The 20,731-nt window shown below is 40.6% G+C and overlaps 1 protein-coding gene across 3 annotated transcripts in view; it reads left to right on the top strand.

Moving 5' to 3' along the window:
* RERE (arginine-glutamic acid dipeptide repeats) overlaps positions 1 to 20,731 on the top strand; it is a 312,871-nt gene that overhangs the window by 132,641 nt on the left and 159,499 nt on the right. For 2 of the 3 annotated variants that reach the window (XM_029913526.1, XM_029913525.1), the window contains exons 1-3: positions 5,157 to 5,257; positions 7,084 to 7,180; positions 11,368 to 11,472. In XM_029913526.1, coding sequence (XP_029769386.1) covers positions 5,173 to 5,257; positions 7,084 to 7,180; positions 11,368 to 11,472 — 287 coding nt within the window. In that variant the 5' untranslated portion in view covers positions 5,157 to 5,172. Of the gene's footprint in view, positions 1 to 5,151; positions 5,258 to 7,083; positions 7,181 to 11,367; positions 11,473 to 20,731 lie in introns of those variants that run through there. The other variant, XM_026659899.1, reaches the window with a different exon arrangement.

Here is a 20,731-nt window from a genome sequence, read left to right as displayed (position 1 = left end):
CTTATAGCAAAAATTCTCGTTGTTAATCCTAAATGCATGACTTTTGCACTATTAAATTTCATCCCATTTCTATTACTCTAGTTTACAAAGTCATCCAGATCTTCTTGTATGATATTCCGGTCCTCTTCATTATTGGCTATTTACTAACCTTGTCATCCGCAAATTTTATTAGCGCACTCTCACTTTTTGTGCCAAGGTCAGTAATACAAATGTTAAATAAAATTGTTCACAAGACTAATCCATGAGGCACTCCACTAGTAACCTCCCTCCAGCCTGACAGTTTTTTTCAGTATGACCCATTGTAGTCACCCCTTTATTAACCAGTTTCTTATCCACCTTTCAATTCTCATATTAATCCCCATCTTCTCCGATTTAACTAATAATTTCCAATGTGGAACTATATCAGATGCCTTGCTGAAATCCAGGTAAATTAGATCTACTGCATTTCCTTTGTCTAGAAACATTCTCAGAAAAGGATTTCAGGCTGGTGTGGCAGGATCTACCTTTTGTGAAACCATGTTGTATTTTATCCCAGTTACCGTTCACCTCTATATCCTTAACTACTTTCTCTTTCAAAATTTGTTCCAAGTCCTAGCATACAATTGAGGTCAAATTAACAGGCCTGTAGTTTCCTGGATCACATTTTCCCCCTTTCTTAAAACTAGGAACTATATTGGCAATTCTCCAGTCATAGGGTACGATCTCTAGGTTTACAGATTCATTAAAAATCCTTGCTATTGGGCTTGCAATTTCATGTGCCAGTTCCTTTAATATTCTAGGATAGAGATTATCCAGGCCTCCCAATTTAGTCCCATTAAGCTGTTTGAGTTTGACTTCCACCTTGGATGTGGTAATTTCTATCTCCATATCCTTGTTGTTATTAGCCATCCTGCCACTGCCCCTTAGCCTCATTTAAAAACTGAGGCAAAGTATTTGTTTAGGTGTCCTTAGAATTCTGTCAAGCTCTCCATCTCTGGTGATGGTGTGGCTCTCTACAGGTTGACTCACTTCTGTCATTAGCTAAGTTCCAGTTTTGTGCTGGTGTGATCCAGTTGTGGGTCTCCTTCAGATCTGGAGAATGTAACTCCTGATTCGGACTCCCTATTCCAGGTGCTGTCAGGATTGGCTTCTGCACCATCCAGGGTGGCATTAGAGGCTTACCTGGGTAGCTGTTGTGACAAAGGAATTGTAGCTTCTAGGCAGTGTTCACGAAGGGTTTTGCCATGGTGGCAGGATTCCTCAGGCACCAGGAAATGTGCCTGTATGCATACTTGGACAATTAGCTGATTTACGCTTGCACTTGTCAAGACTTAGAGGGAATCCCTGGGCCACTACTTAAGTCATAGATAGCCAGAAGAAAATCTTTACTGATACCCTTGCATCTGAGTTCTTCCGCTGAAGGGTTTTTCAACACTTGCCATGCCATGACCCTCTTGAAGGCAAACCATCAGGAGTGAGTTATTTTGGATCTCATGGGCTGGCAGTAAATTGTGCTCTGAACATAGAAGACATGAAGGCACCTTAATTGTTGTTTTTGTTGGGGACTAAAGGACAGTGTACTGACAGGAGTCTTCTCCATCAGAAGCCATCCTAGATGTCTCCATTCTAGGCTGGGTACTCACTCACAAGTGAGAACGTGGTGGCTGGAATCCATAAGAAGCCAAATTCCTTATCAAGTTCTAGAGCTGTGGGCCCTATAACAGGCTTTCACATCTGCTTTATCTTTATTCAGAGACCACATAGTACAAATGGTGATGGATGACACAACAGCAGTACTCTCTTAACAAACAGGGGGTTCTCTGATATTCGTTGTGTTGGGAGGAGATGGTCCTCTGACACTTGTCTGACTCATTGAACTAATCCTGTGGCTCTTCCACCTTGCTGGCAAAGAAAGCAGGTCCTTGGGCAAGTTAAGTTGCAGACTACATGAGCAGAGCAGTCTGTGAAGCAGTTGGATCATCTTGTCCTGTAGGCGAGAATGTCTTTCCATAGATCTCTCTCTCTCTGAAGGAAACAGAAGTACAATGTCTTCTGTTTTGCTCCAGAGGAAAGATGGACAGAAACCTGATGACAAGTTGGCTTCTGTTGGACTAGAGCATAGATCTGCTAAATACTTTCCCACTGATTCCATTACTTACTTTGGTGATTAGACAGGACAAGGTGCCTCATTCATTCTTGTCATTCCAGCTTGGGTTGGATGAGAGTAATACTTGGAACTCCTGGCTCTCACAAGTACCATCACTAGATAGTCTGAGTTCTAATCCATTCTACTTCTCAATCTGTGATCTTTTCACCTCATAGCTTGGCTCGTGAGACACTGACTATTTATGATCTAGCATGTTCTGCAAGAGTGTGGATTGTCTTGCTGCAATCCAATAAAAGCTTTCATGCTAAAGTGTTGTTTCCCCCAGATGGAAACAGTTTTCTCTGTGGGCAGCAAATAGCCTGTCTCCATTTTCTGCCCTCGTTTAATTGATTTTGAACTACTTTATTCCCATGGTATCTTGTCTCAGCCTGTCCTTGTCCTCAATCAAAGAGCACTTACCTGCATTACCATCAAATGACAACTGTAAAATCATCAGCCATCTGACGGTTGCAGGATCCCTCAAAAGACTGTTTAATATCTCCATCAGTCAGAGAACCTGTCCCATGTGAGATCTCAATGGGGCTGAGACAGTTAATGGAGGCACCTTTTGAATGCTCTGTCTTCTGCCTCTCTCACAACAGCATTTTTAATTAGATCTGCAAGAAAAGTGAGTGGCGGTCTTTCGTGGCTGTTCTTTCCCTCTGCAAACACATTCATGGTCTTCCATAGAGGAGAAAGTTCTCCTTTGTTACATCCAAATTTTTTACCTAAAGTAGCATCTAGTGTTCCACTCAAAGCAGACCACTAATCTCCCCAAACTACCTTCTTACCAGTGGGAAACTAGCCTACCTATCCTAGATATTCAGAGGAGTTTGAGTTTTGATTTTGGATTGTCCTAAGGTATTTGGGAAATCATTAGAAGTTTTTGCTTCCGCAATCAGTTCATACCTAACCAGATTAGGAGGTGCATTGAGACATTATGCATTTTCTATGGTGTCAGTATCTCAGGTTATTAGAGCTCACTCTGCCAGGGCTAAGATGGCAGTGAGAGCCTGCCTTCATAACATTATCATTGTAGAAATCTGTAGGCCTTCTACCTGAAGCTCTTTTCTCGTACACCTTGTGTAGTGGAGGTTTGGTTTGGGAGAGCAGTTTTGCGATCTTTGTTTAATTAAAAATCCTCATGCTTCCTTCTTGGGAGTTGTGGCGCTTGCTAGACCCTACAAATGGGAACATGGAGAGGTCACCTTGAGGACATTGTAGTTTTGTTCTTCGAGAGCGTTGCTTCTGCATCTTCATGCTCCCCATGCACCTTCCCTCTTATCCTGAGAGTTCTACTCTCTGAAAGACATTGGAGTTTAGTGGAAGGAACTGAGGTGGTTAGAGACCATGTGGCCTCTTGTGACCTCCACTCTGAGCTTTCAGTGTTGTGAGGAGTGGTGGTGAGGACACAGGAAGCACTGCTTTCCTAGAGTTTCTAAAGGTTTGCAGTGCTGGGAGAGCACATTTCTCCACCTGGGAATATGCAGAGGCAACTCTTCCAAAGAACTGCAGTTACTGGCTGGTAAGCTTTCTTTCCCCGAGTGCTTGCATGTAACTCATTACCATTAAGAGAATTTATGCACTTGCATTAAGAGGAGAACAAAACCTTTAGACCCACAGTTATCCTTTCTGTCTATGAAATGTCTCTGAGATTTAAAAAGATTGGGCTGACTTAAGGTACTTTCGGAGATAGTGATGGTAGCCAGCGAACCTGGCACATCAGACAAGTCATTTATCTTTTACGTTATTTCTTTAAATCTTTAACGAAGCGCAGGTTCTTCTCTAAAGCTTGGACACATTTTCATTGCAGTTTGTTTTTCTGAACTGTTTTTAAGTCAAAGTAGTATACAGCACACGTGGTAGTAATAGTGTTTGGAGATCTTTTTTTGACACAATGCTGCCACTAGCTGGCCCTTTTATGGTACTACATGTGTTTTTTAACCAGAGGCTTAAAGAACAGTGTTTAATTGCAAGTTGTGTGTTTTTGATTAAATAAGAATAATAGACATTGTTATAACAGGCTAAAGGGGAGGAGGGACAGCAAGAACTTAGACTAAACAATCCATAAATATTTTTAATCTAAATTTAAATATTTGAAGGGTGGTCTTAGAATTGGTAGGAGAATTGCAGTGTAAAAAATAAACATTCTGTGCTTACAGTTGCCTCATTCTGAAGGAATGTTAATTTCCCTTTAGGCCTTCCTCTGTTTTCTTAAGTGTTCTGGAGTAGCAGCAAGAATTGGCTATTGAGGGATTCAGAGACACATTAAAGCAAAGATTCTATACATGTCATAATTTTCTTTATCTACAAATTATTCTCTTGGTGAGAGGTATTTACATTTTAACTTCCGGTTGAGAAGTTGGTAACTGGGGGTTGGATTCATAAATATAGACATAGCAAGTCAGTGGTTAGATTCTCTGGTGAGCCTCAATCTCTCCCCTTATAAAGAACTTGAATATCCAGAGCCTGCAAATGTTGGGCTTAAAGTGTGACATCTTTGGTGCCAGACAAGAATGTAACAAAGAGCCCTCAACGTGATGGGCAAAGCAGTGTCTCATTGGGAAGGCTTGTGGGAAGTCTGCTGTCCAAAAATGGCCCCATTGGGTTTCTATTCTTTTTGCTGCCAAGAAGGAGCTAATTGCAGCTCCTCTGTATCTGGCTAGCATTACTTTGGATTTGTTGGAAGTTGATGGGTAAGAAGATTGCTTGAGTGCAGTGAGAACCCAAGGATGCTGCCAACTCTCCACTTCCAGGGTTGGTGTTGGCTGGTCAAGCAAGCGCACCTAACGTTGCATGGAAATGGATGTCACTTGTTCTCTTTAGTCTTATTAAGGATGAAGGCCTTCTGTGCTACAAGTACCACTGCCCTTGGGGTTTTTTACATTATATGAATATTTTTCTGCTTTTGATTCTCCTTACCTCAGATTTTGTTCAGTGGTACTTGAGTTCTGAGCTTTGGAAGATGAGTGTGACAGCCATGATCTCAATTCCTTTTCAGTAATGCCTTAGACCTTCTCTTTCAGAGCAAACGGGACCATCTCCTTATGAATGTCAAATGGTACTATCGCCAGTCGGAAGTCCCAGATTCAGTCTATCAACATTTGGTTCAGGACCGACACAACGAGAACGGTGAGTCATACTCTGTAGTGTCAGTCTTAACTTGCTTTTACATGGACATTTACTGGAGTCAAGGAGTGCTTACCAGTCTGTGGAAAACAAGATCAATGTTTTTGCATAGGGATGTGAGATAAGAGCTGTCAGTGTGAACCAGACATTAGAATGCAGATGATGAGGTCCTTTAATATCTATGCCTGGGTTCATTTTAGCAGCATATGGGCCCTAACCATAGCTATAATCTGCTGCATCTCAGTTACGATGATTTACTGTACTGTATGTATTAATGTTGTACTTGGAGACAGCAGATGGGTAAAGTTATTGGCATCCCTTGAGGTTTTTTTGGACTATACAAATTAACATTTATGAGATCAAGTTGCGTTAAGGATAAATCATGTAGCCCCTTTTACTCTTGGATGCCTCTGACATACTGTATTAGATCTAAATTTTTGCCAAAGAGTGGTTATTTAGCCTTATCTTAATGTCTATTAGTACTCGCTGTCACATAGTACGACAGTTAGTGTTTCTTTGGAAGCGTTGCTAACTGATTCTTTCCCCTCTCTTCCACCCACCGATTTTTGGACTAAATAGGAATGGCCATACTGGGTCAGACCAATGGTCCATCTAGCCCAGTGTCCTGTCTTCCGACAGCGGCCGATGCCAAATGCTTCAGAGGGAATGAACAGAACAGAGCAATTGTCGAGTGCTCCATCCTCTGACGTCCCATCCCAGCTGCACAATAATAAACTGTTGATCTTCCTAATAGTGGCAGAGACAGGAATTCTTAAATCTTCCAGGATCATTTTTGCCTGGGCTTCAAGACAGCCATAAAACTTGATTCCACTCTTCCTAGCTGGAAATTTCCTTGGGGCAGCCTCAAAAACACTGAAAACCTTTGGAGGTGAATTGTGATATCAAAAAAAAAATAAAAATCATGCTTTAAAAATGGAACACTGCCACTCATATTTAAGTATCCAAATAGATTGGCATATAGTGGTATAAATCTATGAATATTTTCTCTTTAATGGTGATGTTAGGAGGGTCGTTTTTGTATGTGCTGTAGTAAAATCTGCATGAGTCTAATGATTCACTCTCACTGGTTCAGTTTAAATTTCTAACCCAGGAAATATGGGCACAAGGCCAAAGCCCACATTTTTCATAGCTTTATGCCTTCTATTAAGTAGTATCGTCTGTGCGTATAAAACATATGTTTATGTTCTTAAGTAGGGCTTATTAAAGGCATCATTGATGACTCGATAGTCAAGGTTGCATTTTGGATTTTAACTACCTATTTTAAAACATGAAAACAAATGTTCTTCACAGCCAAAATGACACCACTGACTTTCAGCGCACAGATATTGATCAAAATGGTGATGTATAAAATTTTAGAAAACTCCGGCATGTAAAACTGTATAGAACAGACTGTCTAACAGACAGAGCAGGTGGGGATGAGAGGTTACAGAAGAAGGTGCTTGCTCTGTAGACCAGGCACTGTCTCCTGCCGTGCCCAAAAGAGCTGTTCCCTTCCTGCACACTTCTTAAGGGGTACAAAGGGAAAGCTCCTGTCAGCAGCCCTTGTATAAAATGGGGCTAATAGTATTTCCATACCAAACGGGGAGCACAAATCCGTTAATATTTGTGAGTTGCTCAGAATTATTGTAGTGAGTGCCACAGAAAACCCTATTTTAAAATTATATTTTTAATGTTGGTATAATCTTAACATCTCTGACTGTGTGTGTTCAAGAAAGTATTAACCTCAGGCTTCAACATACAAAGTGCCTGTGAATCTGCAGAGGTATATGCTTTGGGACTCTGCAGCTAATGTGTTGTTCTCTTTTCAGACTCTGGACGAGAGCTTGTTATTACAGATCCAGTGATCAAGAATCGAGAGCTCTTCATTTCAGATTATGTTGACACTTATCATGCTGCTGCCCTTAGGTAAGTGACAGAAGACCTGGTGCAGCATCCCACAGCAGGCTTGGCAGGGAGAAAAAATAGCACTGAAAATCTTAGAACAGAGGAAGAGAGCTGTCTTTTGTCCTTTTCTGTTTGGGAGCATTAGCATACTGCTCAGGCTCCTTCTCACCACATGCAATAATTAACTTGTGTTATCTGTTCTAATTTGAAAAGAAGCTGTGATTCTAAAAATCTCATTTTAATCTCAGCTAATCTATGGTGTTCAGAAGATATTGTTTCCCATCATTGCAAATTTAGATTATTGCTACTTATTGTAGAAATGGTACCCTCCCTTCCTCTCTGTTTCATTTCACCATTAACAATAACCTCCCTTTGCAAAATGACTGTTAGTGCAGCCCTGATAAATTGCATTAAAGACTTTTGCTCTGAGGCAGAAATCATTGTAGCTCAGTTGAGAGCTCCATTAAAAGCTAGCTGTATAAACAGAGGAGGTAACGGACCCCTGTATTGTTCTGTTATCTGCCCTTCCCCAGGGGTTGCTGCTCTCTTTGCCCAGTTAGTTTTTAACTTAAGTGGCTAACCTTTGACCATGCAAAGGGGGAGACACCATTACTTACAAATGTTTTCTGATAGAAATACTAAGGCATTATTTTTACTGGCATCCATCGAGTTTTCAGCTTGCTAAAGAGTGCATGGATATTGTCAAAATGTGAACTGAATAATCTCCCTGATAATAATGCTCAGATGGTGTTTCAGTAAAACCATCTGGAGACATTTTCTTTGTTCAAAGCCATTTCTCTGAAGCCCTTTACTTCAAGGCAAATTAGCTGCAACTTGTGCTGTAGGGGAGGTGAAAAAAATCTTTTATTTGACTTATTACAGGATTTTAGATAAACTCAGAACATTCCAGTGGTGTGCTGTAATCTTCCTGAAACTCCAGAGTGTTTTTTGTGTCTCAAGGAAGGTAGCTTTCCCATATTAAATTGACATACTTGGAGAGAAGAGCTAGCTAATGTGAGGCTGGCTGGATTGTTGAAACCAGGCTTGTAAATTTAATTGTCATCTTAGACACTGAGAAACTGAACCATGTGTATGGAATTTCCCCTGAGAGTATTGTAGACTCTTCTGTGTTCTCATTCTCTTCCCCCTCTATTTAAAAATAAATAAATAAAATAAAACAAATTGGAGGCAACATGAAACACAAAAAGTTCATAGACTAATTTGAGACAAAAGACTGATATACCATAGATGGGATTCAGAAAATATTCACCAGGAAAATATTTTAAATGACTCTTTAGACTACACTTCCTGTTGGCTTATAGTTTTATTTCCATTATGGCTTACCTCTTCCATTTGTGGCAATTCTTATATGAATGTTTATCAGTTGTATTTTAAAACTAGCTCTTTTGAAAAATGAAACAGAGCTTCTAGTTACATTTCTAAATGTTGACGTTCAGGAACGTATTTGTTTACATAGCAAAGAACTGAGCGCATCCTTTCCACTCATTCTCCTCTAGCTAGTAGCATTTACTATGTGCCAGTAATTGTCACAGCTGTCTACAAGACACAGATATAAGGAGTGTCACTTCCCTGATGATCTGACAACCTAAATGACAAAATAGAGAAGACTAGATACATTGGGAAGTCCAGAAAAAAGATTAATTTTAAATTTAATTTAATAAATTTAGAACATTACCATGCCCTCCATGCAGATGGCCGTCCATGACTACACAGAAAGCTGATGACAGAGTAGGAAATATAACCAAGTATCCCAGCTCCCAGGCCGCTGCTCTGATCAATAGAAAACTTTAATTGGAAAGTTCTTATGGAACACTATGTAAGTGTATAATAAACACAATTGTCTTTTACTTCAGTAGCAATACTTAATATTACCTGCATAAAATTCCATGATCAAAATATTGTATTGCTTTTATGTGTCTGGATAAATGCATATTCTTGATTTTAGTTATTATTTACTGTACCAGGTGAATTGTCTTGGGGCATTATTCAAAGGAAAGTTTAGAAAAATTTGATCTGCCTTAAAATTATCTGATCAAAATTTCCTGTGAAAGATGAAAACAAATCCCACCAATTTTTAATTCCCTAGCTCTCTTTTCAAGAAATTAAGATGAAATGAGCAGTGAACAGGATTGTCAATGCTTCAAGAAGGCTACAGGTTTGATTTAAACTGCAGAGGATTTTAACATTGCATTGCAGTCTGATGACAGCTGACCAAGAAATAAATGTTTGCTTTGCCTCTGGCTGCAGAAGCTGAGAATTAGGCAATCCTAGTGTCTGATTATGTAACTCCTCCTCACATGAGTCGTCCTGTTGACTCCTTGGAGAATATTCATGAGAGTAAAATTGCAGAACTGGTCCCCTAGTCATTTTTGTCTTTGCAGTAGCCTATGTGGGTAAAGAGCTTGATGCAGAAAAAAATTGCCATTCTTAGCCACATTTGGTTGATGGAACTTTCAGAAGCGCTTTGCCCATGAAAGGGTTGCAGAAGGAAACCAATTAGTGTCCTGATAAGTTTTCCACTGCAGCCTTTCAAGTGTAAAACATTGCTACTGTCTCTACAGAGACCAAAAATAGGCAAAAGAGCCCAGAATACAGTAGGTAAAATAGCACTTGCCAACCTCAGCGCTTTTATGAGGCTTAGTTAATGTTTGTGAAGAGCTTGGAGATCCTTGGATGAAATTAAATGCAGACTATTATTGTTACTAGTGATGGTCCATCTAGAGGAATGAATGGTCAGTGACTCACAAATGGAAGGAAATGCTTGCTTCTGTTCTTTTGGGCCTTGGCTACACTGGCGCTGTACAGCGCTGCAACTTGCTGCGCTCAGGGGTGTGAAAACGCCCCCCCCCGAGCGCAGCGAGTACAGCGCTGTAAAGCGCCAGTGTAATCAGAGCCTGCAGCGCTGCATGCTATTCCCCTCGGAGAGGTGGAGTACTTAACAGCGCTGCGAGAGAACTCTCACAGCGCTGGCGGCGCGACTACACTCGCGCTTCACAGCACTGCCGTGGCAGCGCTGGGAATTCCTGAGTGTAGCCAAGGCCTTAATGTTAAAGATATTTACACTGCTGAAAAGAAAGGTAGTCTTGTGGTTCACTAGTCTCGGTAGTCTCCAATTGCAGGTAAAATACAACTGCAAACATCTACCCACAAATACCTGTGATAAGTGTATGTCTCTCTAGTTGATTAGCCATTTCCCTCTGATGCCCTCTTCTGAGCTGTCTGATTTACTTCACTGCTCTAAATTGCTGTGCAGTGTTTTACAGAATGTTTACAGCAGCTTCTGTGAACTAAACAGTTTAACAAACCCATGAGCAAGACAGCAGAGAGTGAAACATTTTGCAGCATAATTCCCTTTGTGGCTATCCTTAATGAGAACAAAAGATGAGTGCTTTGTATAGCAAAATTTATAAAGAAATTTCTTAACTTTTCTATCTTTAAGGAGGTAATGGGAAGCAGGGTTTTATACTGGGCGTATTATATATTAGAGACCAATCTAGAGGCCTCTGTGGGCAGATGGAACAAAACCTTTGCTAGGTGTTGTTATTCCTGATGAAAAAGTAATTGTGTTGTTGCAACTTCTATTGTTTTATATTGTTTACAGTGCAATCTTGCTAAAAATACTTAGCCAATTAATTTGTTTTTGATCTGAAAATTGTTAAAGCATACTTACGAGGTTGTCTTGAAAATTTATTAGATGAAACACCAAGTGTACTCACCAGTCTCATGAGGGTGGTGATTAAGACTGTCATTTTACTCGCCCATTAAAAAAAACAAAAAAACACTCCTCTTAGTTAATGAATAGTAGAATTTTGTACATCAGCTTTAAACAGTTAGTTATTAAAAAGAAAAAAGAGAGATTAAAGCCAGGGGCTGGAGCAGGGATGTTCAACATTTTAAACATTGCAGTTTGGGGCAGATTTTCTGTTTAAAGGTATATCCTGTTCATTTGTGAGTGCCCTGGAGAGGGTCCTGACTGAATAAGATTAATGAATGTTTCTCATTGAAGTTAATGGGAGAATTTGCCTGGAAGTCACTGATAGTAGGGTTGGAGCTTGCATTATTATGAAGTTTGGGCACCTGCAAGAGCACAATGCATCCCTTGACTGATTTCCGAAGTGGAGTGATGCTTATCTAAATGAATGTTGTCCAGCATGGGATTCTAATACCATTTGTTCCCTTCCTTTCAGAGGGAAGTGTAATATCTCCCATTTCTCTGACATATTTGCTGCTAGAGAGTTTAAAGCCCGAGTGGATTCATTTTTCTACATATTGGGCTACAATCCAGAGACAAGGTAAGTGAGTCACCCTGGCTAATGGAAAGTTTTACCAGAGATTGGTGTGTTGTAAGAATATGCCAGCTGCTACAGGAAAGAAAAGAATTAAAGCCTGAGATTCAAGTGTGATGTAGATAGAGAAGGGAAAAGGGTGAATAATGTATGTGCGCAGATGGTGATGCATATAAAAGGCAAAAAGCAATTTATAATCAATAATTCTGACACCAGCAGTGGCCTGTTATGCCCACTGGAAGTGCTACTGAAGGTTGGGGTTGTGTTATTGCTGGGGGAAGAGAGACTAGGAGAATGGGGAAGGCTGTGATATTTGTGTTTAGAGAAGAAGTATAGAGAAAAGGTTGGAGGAAGGTGTTTATAGGGTCCATGTATTAAGTAAAAATAAGACACAGTGAATTACAAGGCTCCACAGCATGTGGTGACATTTTAATAACATCCTTTTGGAGAGATAATGAACCTTAAAGCACATTCTTTGAACTTTGGTTAAAATTGAGAGAATGTGAGCATTAACCGGCATTTGCAAGTCTCTCACTGGGAAAATGCACATTCCCAACAACACCCACAAGTTTTCCTATAAGTAGCGTTGCAATTGTATATTGTCAATTGTAAGGTCTCCTGCAAGTGTGGCAGTGCATGAGAGCGGGGTCATCACTGTGGATGTAGATAATTGATTGAACGGAGCTCTTCTGCACAATCCCTACCTCAGATCTACTTGCCAGAACAAATTAGAGGCACAAAACAGAATTCAGCCTGTTTGAAACAGGTGTACGTCGGGGAGAAGCTGCATTCAACAGTCTTACACATTCAGCTCTCTGAACCTTTTCTCTGTGTGTCTCCAATCACCCGTACAGGATGTCTTAAAACTGATTTTAGTTGATACCTCCATCAGTTATTACAACCAAAACACGGTTACTATTTTATTTAACATCATTCAAATTGTCCTGTAAACATACATGATGCTCTGCAGACATCAAGTAAGCATGTGCCCTTCCCTGCCCTGGAGAGAGAGAAATCTAGGGGCCTAGTCCTGTAAAACACTTAGGGCTTGTCTTCACTACTGGGATAAATTGACCTAAGTTACGCTACTCCAGGTACGTGAATAACGTAACTGGAGTCGACGTAGCTTAGGTCGACTTACCCCGGTGTCTTCACTGTGCTGAGTCAACGGGAGATGCTCTGCTGTCAATTATTGGGTCTTCACTAGGTCCACTAAGTCGACACCTGCTGCATCAATTGCAGCAGCCTCGATCTCCCCAGTAGTGAAGAGAAGCCCTTAGTTTCAGGAGTAGTAACTCACAACAGTGACTAGTACCCACTATGCCCTGATGAAGGATATGCTTTTTAATACTACATAATTAACTTGCGGAACTCATTGTCACAAGATTTTATTGAAGGCAAGCAGGATTTAAATAGGGTTTAGACATTTACGTGGATAATACACACCCATTGTTACATTAGATTAAATGTTTATAAGAATATAAATCTTCATGTTTCAGGGCATAAGCTGAAACTAAGTACCTGCAGTTGGAAAGAAACTCCCCGTGTGAGCAGATTATTGAATAATTGTCTGTTGTGAGGTTTCCTGTAGTTTCCTCTGGCACTGGCTGCTCATCTTAAATAGGTTATCAGACTGGTTTAGCATTTCCTACATGCATAAGGAGTGTTTGCAGCATTAGGTCCTAAGATGTGCATTGTATCCAATCTGCAGTATTGAGCATTGGAAAAAGACATGAAATCCCATCATGTTTACAGAAACCTTCTAATACGCTATATGTGAAAGTACAGAGAGTTTGTATGTTTCATTTCAGCACAGTGATACGGCAAGTGTTGTCAGGGCACACCGTGGTGGATGACATTGAAGTGATGTTGTTAACTTAAACATCAAACATCTCTCTCAATTTTCATTTCTTATCGCTTTTTCTTGTCAATTAATTTAATTATTTTTGGGGGGTGTAGGTAGTGAACTATTTCAGTTCATATTCAAATTTTGCATTTAATAGCAAATTGCTAGCTTTCCCTGAGAAATGTCACGTGTGTGACTCTAAGTAGATCAGTACAGTTTGTGTAGAGCAAGCAGCTGATGATGTTTTCATGGCTGTTTGAAAACTATTGGCACTGAGAGGATGATTGAAATAACACCACTGCATAGCACTTTACTTTTTCAAAGCACTGTACAAACATAAATCAGCTAATTACTCACAATAGCCTGTTTCAAAATAGATTTTGTTCTTTGTCGTTGGATGCTTTCCGTATAGTATGCCCCACACACATACATGTATACAGTTAATACATCATGTCTTTTTCTTAATGAGTTTGTCTCATTTACTATTGAAGACAAGTTTCTTTGTGCTTTTCAAGGACTTTGAGAGACAACTCAGCATATTGAGAATCCAGCTGTTTTCTGCTTGCTCTTGGAGAACCAACAGAAGCAAGATAACAAGAAACACATTCTCATTTATATTTTAGGTACAGCAAGCAGTAAAGCTTTTGCCAGGGTTTATACATCAGACGTGCACTCTAAAAATGTGAAGATGTGGTGTAAAAAAGCTGTCACAGCAGAGGTGTAATTGATGAGTGCTCTTGCCTGTCAAAGGGTTCTCAACATTTAAAGGAAAGCAAATTTGGTCCTTTATTTCCTCTTTTAAAAACCTGTTGAACATGGGTTTAGTGGGGGGAAAAATTAGGGGCATCCTATTGATGAACAGCTAGTTAATCAATAAGATTTGTGTTTTCGGAATCCTTGTTCCTTCATGCACTGGGACAAATTTTGTCCTGCAGACATCAGTAAACCATTCCTTGCTATACTTTAATAGTTGGTGTTGCACATCAACGGGATTATTATTCTCAGAATAAAATGTTAGTCTTGGATGTTGGTACTGATATTTTCTACCTTGCATTGAGCTCTTAAGCAAGTTAGTAAAGGGAAGGGTAACAGCTCTCTGTGTACAGAGACTCCATATCCTTTTACCTGTAAAGGGTTAAGAAGCTCGGGTAACCTGGCTGACACCTGACCCCAAGGACCAATAAGGGAACAAGATACTTTCAAATCTTGGGGGGAGGGGGGGGGAGAAGGCTTTTGTGTGTGTCCTTTGTTTAAGGGGTTGTTCGCTCTTGGGACTGAGAGGGACCAGATATCAATCCAGGTTCTCCCCATCTTTCTAAACAAGTCTCTCCTATTTCAAACTTGTAAGTAAAAGGATAGGCAAGGCGTCTTAGATTTACTTTGTTTCTCAACTTGTAAATGTACCTTTTACTAGAGTGTTTATCTTTGTTTTGCTGTACTTTGAACCTAAGACAGAGGGGGGTCCTCTGAGCTCTTTAAGTTTGATTACCCTGTAAAGTATTTTCCATACTGATTTTACAGAGATGATTTTTACCTTTTTCTTTAATTAAAAGCCTTCTTTTTTAAGAACCAGATTGATTTCTCCTTGTGTTAAGATCCAAGGGGGTTTGGATCTGTATTCACCAGGAGTTGGTGGGAGGAAGGAGGGGGGACGGTTAATTTCTCCTTGTTTTAAGATCCAAGGGGGTTTGGATCTGTGTTCACCAGGGAATTGGTGAAAGGGTTCTCAAGGCTTCCCAGGGAGGGGATTCTTGAGATGGTGGCAGCGGGACCAAAGCTAAGCTGGTAGTTAAGCTTAGAGGTTTTCATGCAGGCCCCTACATTTGTACCCTAAAGTTCAAAGTGGGGATACAGCCTTGACACACTGGGACAAATTTTGTCCTGCAGACATCAGTAAACCATTCCTTGCTATACTTTAATAGTCGGTGTTGCACATCAACGGGATTATTATTATCAGAATAAAATGTTAGTCTTGGATGTTGGTACTGATATTTTCTACCTTGCATTGAGCTGTTAAGCAAGTTAGTAAGTAGGTCTGGAATATATTCCTAGCTGTCACTGAACTCGTAGTCAACTAGGAAAGGAACGTTCATGTTATACCAAGCACTTTAACAATCACTCAGCTAAATAAGTATGTACTAGATAAAGAGCGTGTGGGGGTGTGTGTGTGTGAGAGAGAGAGAGAGAGAGAGAGAGAGAACCTATGCTCAAAACCATTTTTAGAAGTACTTGTCATAGTTTAGTATCTTCATTCAGAGAAAGGAACTGCTCTGCCATTTTAATGATACATCGTTACACTTTACTTCACAGGAGCACCCCAGTTTGAGATAAAGTTGGACTGAAAGAATTACCTTTTACCATTAGCAAGCAAAGGAAATCAGAGGGCTGCAAAATGTCATTTTTATTTTGAGTTTTGGTTAATAGCTATTAACCCTGTTACGTTAACTAATGTTAACTCGGGTAACGGTTAAGTTAATCAAAACTCAGTAAAACTTGCCATACAATTAGATCAAACATTCTGATTTCCAGTGGTCATGAATAATGAAGCCAATATTTCATTTACTTGTAAGTTCCAATTCTGCAGTGTAACCTCTGCACCTGCATGGAATCCCACTGAAATCTCTGGGACTCTACAAATTGCAGGATCAGGGCCATGCTTTGCATTAGTAAATTGTCAAGGTGATGACATCTGTTTTTTTCTGTTAATTAAATTTGTGTAAATTATTTGACTATTAAAAATATTTTGTATTTATTTATATTGTTTAGAATTTTAAATATTCCACCAGCATTTGCTTGAATGTTTATTGTTAGACGAAAAGACCTTCATAAAATACTGTGATCCTCTGTAAATAACCAGACTTAATTTAAACTCACTCTGAGGTGCTAAGGTGCCAGGTAATGGAAGGCATAAAACGATAGACTTTTAGATTAGATAAGGATGGAAGTGGAAGGAAAGAGTTAACATTAAAAAGGGGTTTTGAATAAAATGCCACCAATAAACCTTGCTGTCTCTGTAATGGGCCTCTCTTCCAGGGACTTCAGTTTTGAAAACATGAATTATTCATTTTTGTTTACATCTGACATCATCTGCCCATTTTATAGCTTAACTTTTTCCGCTCCATCTGAACCTGTATGTGCTGTCAGGATGCAGGCCAGTGGGGTAATAGAATTAGACCTTTGTGTTTTTTGAAAATTATATGCAACAAAATAGGTTTAAAACCCTCACAAAAGCGATTGAATTTCAATTGAGAAGCATAAATAGGCAAAGCAAATTGGAACTGATGTACCATTTTACAAAAGCACTAACTGCACCAGCTTGCATTAAACAGCCATTCTTGGAATTTATGAGCCAGAGTTCAGTTCAGCCCAGCCCGTGAAAACAAGCAGTGAGGCCCAGGATGTTGTTGTCCATGCCACTTTTCTTTCGTTAGCTTAAGTGGTTGCTCCCCAGTACGTTACCTCCCATTTAATTCAGCTGTTAGTTCTTACCCCAGCCAATAATATAACTCTAGAAATAGAATGTGGAACACCGTGTACGCACATCCCTTGGTTTTTAGAAATGAGTTTGTTTTGGCACATGAACTTGTGCATTTAAATTGGTAAAAGATAAATAGGACTGTGTGTGGAACCCTGCTGCTTCTTAGTTGTTAAAATACGCAATCTTGTTTTTAGGCTGTGTTGTTGCTTAAATACACGCAATCCCAATTCTGGTATACATTAGAATGCGTGCATTCAAGCCCTGCTTACAATAGGGAAACTGAACATTTCCCACCATTGTTAACATCAATTCATATGAACGGGGTGTTAGCAACATTAGAAGCTCTAGGATAGGCAGGATATTGGCTGCTAACGTTGTCTTTTACCATTTAATCTTAGCCTGCTGGGTACAGATCTAACTGACATGGTTCTATCGGCGGTTGAAGAAGCCCTGTCTATACAAAGGTTCCTAATGTTGCTAGCATCAGCTCAGCTGAACTCCTAATTGATGATAGCAACAATGTCAGTTTTTTTCAACATTTCTATTGTAGACGAATCTTTAGAGGCAGTTTGATAGAGCCTATCGGGTGTTGGATGAGGACTTTAAAGACTCAGATTCTATTCCCAGTTCTGCCAATGACTGTGGGACCTTGGGAAAGTCACTTTACTTCCACGTGCCTCCATTTCTCCTCTCTAAAAAGGGGATAATGATGCTTAACCATGTTTTTGAAGCACTTAGAGACATGAATGAAAACAGCTATATAAGTGCTCGGTGGTGTTCAGATGCAATTTTTGGGATGCAATTGGGAGGGTTTAAATAAAGTTTAAGGGTCCATAAGCCTTTTGCTGGTCCACTGCATGGGATGAATTTAATTTATTTGTTGTCCTGTTCTAGCAGATTGCTTACGTGGGTGCCAATGAAGGTGACTGCAATGTTGTTGTCAAGTTGGTCACAGGATATTAGAGACACAAGGTGGGTGAGGTAATTTATCTTTTATTGGACCAACTTCTGTTGGTAAGAGAGAGAATCTTTCGAGGTTACACGGAGTTCTTCCTCAGGTCTGCCCTGTAGAAGAGCTCTGTATAAGCTCGAAAACTTCTCACCAACAGTAATCGGTCAAATAAAAAATACTGCTTCGCTAACCTTGTGTCTGTAATGAACATGACTGTCATTTTGATACTCAAAATGGTGGCTGAGGTGTTCATGGGAGAGGGGCTTGGCAGCAGGGGGATTGAATTGGGTGGGATGGAGTGTAGTGCATGGGGCATTTATGAAGGAAAGGAAGAGGAATTTGTCTTCTGGGAAAGAGAACTGTGTCAAGGGCACTTTCTGGGTAGGCATGCCCACTTGTCTTTCCCATATACTTTGATACCCTGCACCATCTCACCATGTTTCTGATGCAGTCTGTTGTCCTAGTGCACATGTGCAGGGCCCCAGCATACCACCTGTCTGCCTTTGTATTGTATTGTGCAGATGAGCGCGAGACATTCCACATCCTGGAACAGCCTGCCCCAGACTTATGCATGTTGATTTGCCCAAGTTCAGTGGGCAGGTGCACACGGGCTTCCTGCTCAACCCTTCAAACACTTATTTTCTGCAACGCTAAATTAGTCAGTGGCTAATCCAAACAAGAGGGAGCCGGTCTGTCTGTCTTGCTTTGAAGGTGGAGAGCACAGGAGTTTTGTAGAAATAATTCAGTGTGATAAACACATGCATCATTTATTTTAGAACTGAACTAAAATGTGTGTGTATAAAAGCAAACTCGTGTTAACAGTAGACTTTCTGACTTGCTGATTCTCAACAATATGCAGTTAAAATGTGGAATCATTTCAAGTTCTGCTTGTGTTAATTGCTTTGTCCTTCACAGTACTTCCTCCCCTGCAGTGAATATACAGGATCTGCTCTTTAATTCCAGAAATAAACTGTATACATTTACTATAGCTTGTTTTTCCCTCCTTATTTAAAGCTAGTGCAGGAATCTGCAAACTATACACAGGTCCGGATTCTCTTGAACCTAATTATTTGGAAACCAGAAATATAAAAGATTAATTTCTGTACAATCAGATATAACAATCACGTGTCTTGAAATGATACTCTGCATAGCATTGTTATGCATCAGGGAACAGAATGATTATCAGTTCTTCAAAGCACAGATTAATTTAAAAAAAAGAAATTTAGGGAGAGATTGGAGCCTGGTGTATTTAGAGACCCAACATATTTTCTCTTTGCTTGCAGAGCTCTTAGTTTTTATGTGCGTCCACAATTGCTTTGTGATGTTAGGAAGCAAACGAGTATTAGAATAATAAAAATGTTGGGTTGGAGAAACCTTGAGAAGTCATCTAGTCCAACCCTCTGTGCTGAAACATGACCAAGTACATCTAAACCAGGGCTCGGCAACCTTTCAGAAGTGGTGTGCCAAGTCTTCATTTATTCACTCTAATTTAAGGTTTCGCGTGCCAGTAATACATTTTACATTTACAGGGGCTGGCAGATGGAACCCCAGACTGGCAGCGGGCTGAGCAGGGCCGGTGGCCGGGACCCCAGGCTGGCAGCAGGCTGAGCCACTCAGCTGCTGCTGGTGTGGGGTTCTGTCCGCCGTCCCCTGCCAGCTGAGGTCCCCGTCGCCGGCCCCGCTCAGCCCGCTGCCAGCCCAGGGTTCCATCCATCCAGGCAGGCTGGGCTGAGTGGGGCCGGCGGACAGAACCCCAGGCCGGCAGCAGAGTGCCATTGAAAATCAGCTCATGCGCCGCCTTTGGCATGTGTGCCATAGGTTGCTGACCTCTGTTGTAAACCATCTTTGACAGGGGTTGGCCAACCTGTTCTTAAAACCTTCCATGGTGGGAATGCCACAGCCTCCATTGGAACCCTGTTCTAGCGCTTAACTACCCTTAGAGTCAGAACATTTAAATTAGTATCTAACCTAAATCTCCCTTGCTGAAGAGTAAACTGATTAATTCTTGTTCTGCCTTCAGTGGACATGGAGACAATCAATCATCGTCCTCTTTATAACGGCCCTTAACATATTTGAAAACTCTTATCAGATCCCCCGCCCTCATTTTCTTTTCTCAAGACTAAATACGCCCAGTTTTTTTTAACCTTTCCTCATGGGTCAGCTTTTCTAAACACTTTGTCATTTTTGTTGCTCTGCTCTGTACTCTCTCCAGTTTGTCCATTTTTTCTAAAGTGTGGTGCCCAGAATTGGACACATTACTGCAGCTGAGGCATCACCAGTCCCTAGTAGAGTGAGACAAAATGGAGAATTGGCCTGAAATCACCAAGATGAAATTCAATAAAGACAAGTGCAAAGTATATTGAAGAAAAAAATCAAATGCACAATCAAATTTAGAAGCTGGGAATGGGCGACGGGATGGATCACTGTGATTACCTGTTCTGTTCGTTCCCTCTGGGGCACCTGGCATTGGCCACTGTTGGAAGACGGGATACTAGGTTAGATTGACCTTTGATCTGACTGTTCTTATGTTCTAACTACAACATGGGGAATAACTGGCTAGATGGAAGTATTGCTGAAAGGGATCTGAGGGTTATAGTGGATCACAAATTAAACATGAGTCAAGTTGCTGTAAAAACATTGCTAAGTTGTGATGGAGGGAGGGATAGCTCAGTGGTTTGAGCATTGGCCTGCTAAACCCAGGGTTGTGAATTCAGTCCTTGAGGGGGTCACTTAAGGATCTGGGGCAAAATCAGTACTTGGTCCTGCTAGTGAAGGCAGGGGGCTGGACTCGATGACCTTTCAAGGTCCCTTCCAGTTCTAGGAGATAGGATTGATTTATTTATTTATTTACTAGAAGACTAATAGCATTTTGGGATGTATTAACAGGAGTCTTGTATGCAAGACATGAGAGGTAATTGTCCCACTCTATTTGGCACTGGTGAGGCCTCAGCTGGAGTACTGTAACCAATGCTGGGCGCCACAGTTTAAG

Source organism: Terrapene carolina, unplaced genomic scaffold (genome assembly GCF_002925995.2).
Source record: "Terrapene carolina triunguis isolate 2854851 unplaced genomic scaffold, T_m_triunguis-2.0 Scaffold714, whole genome shotgun sequence".
In the NCBI taxonomy this organism is placed as follows: domain Eukaryota; kingdom Metazoa; phylum Chordata; order Testudines; family Emydidae; genus Terrapene; species Terrapene triunguis.
Note: the sequence above shows the minus strand (reverse complement) of the source record. Positions and strands in the feature narration are given on the sequence as shown.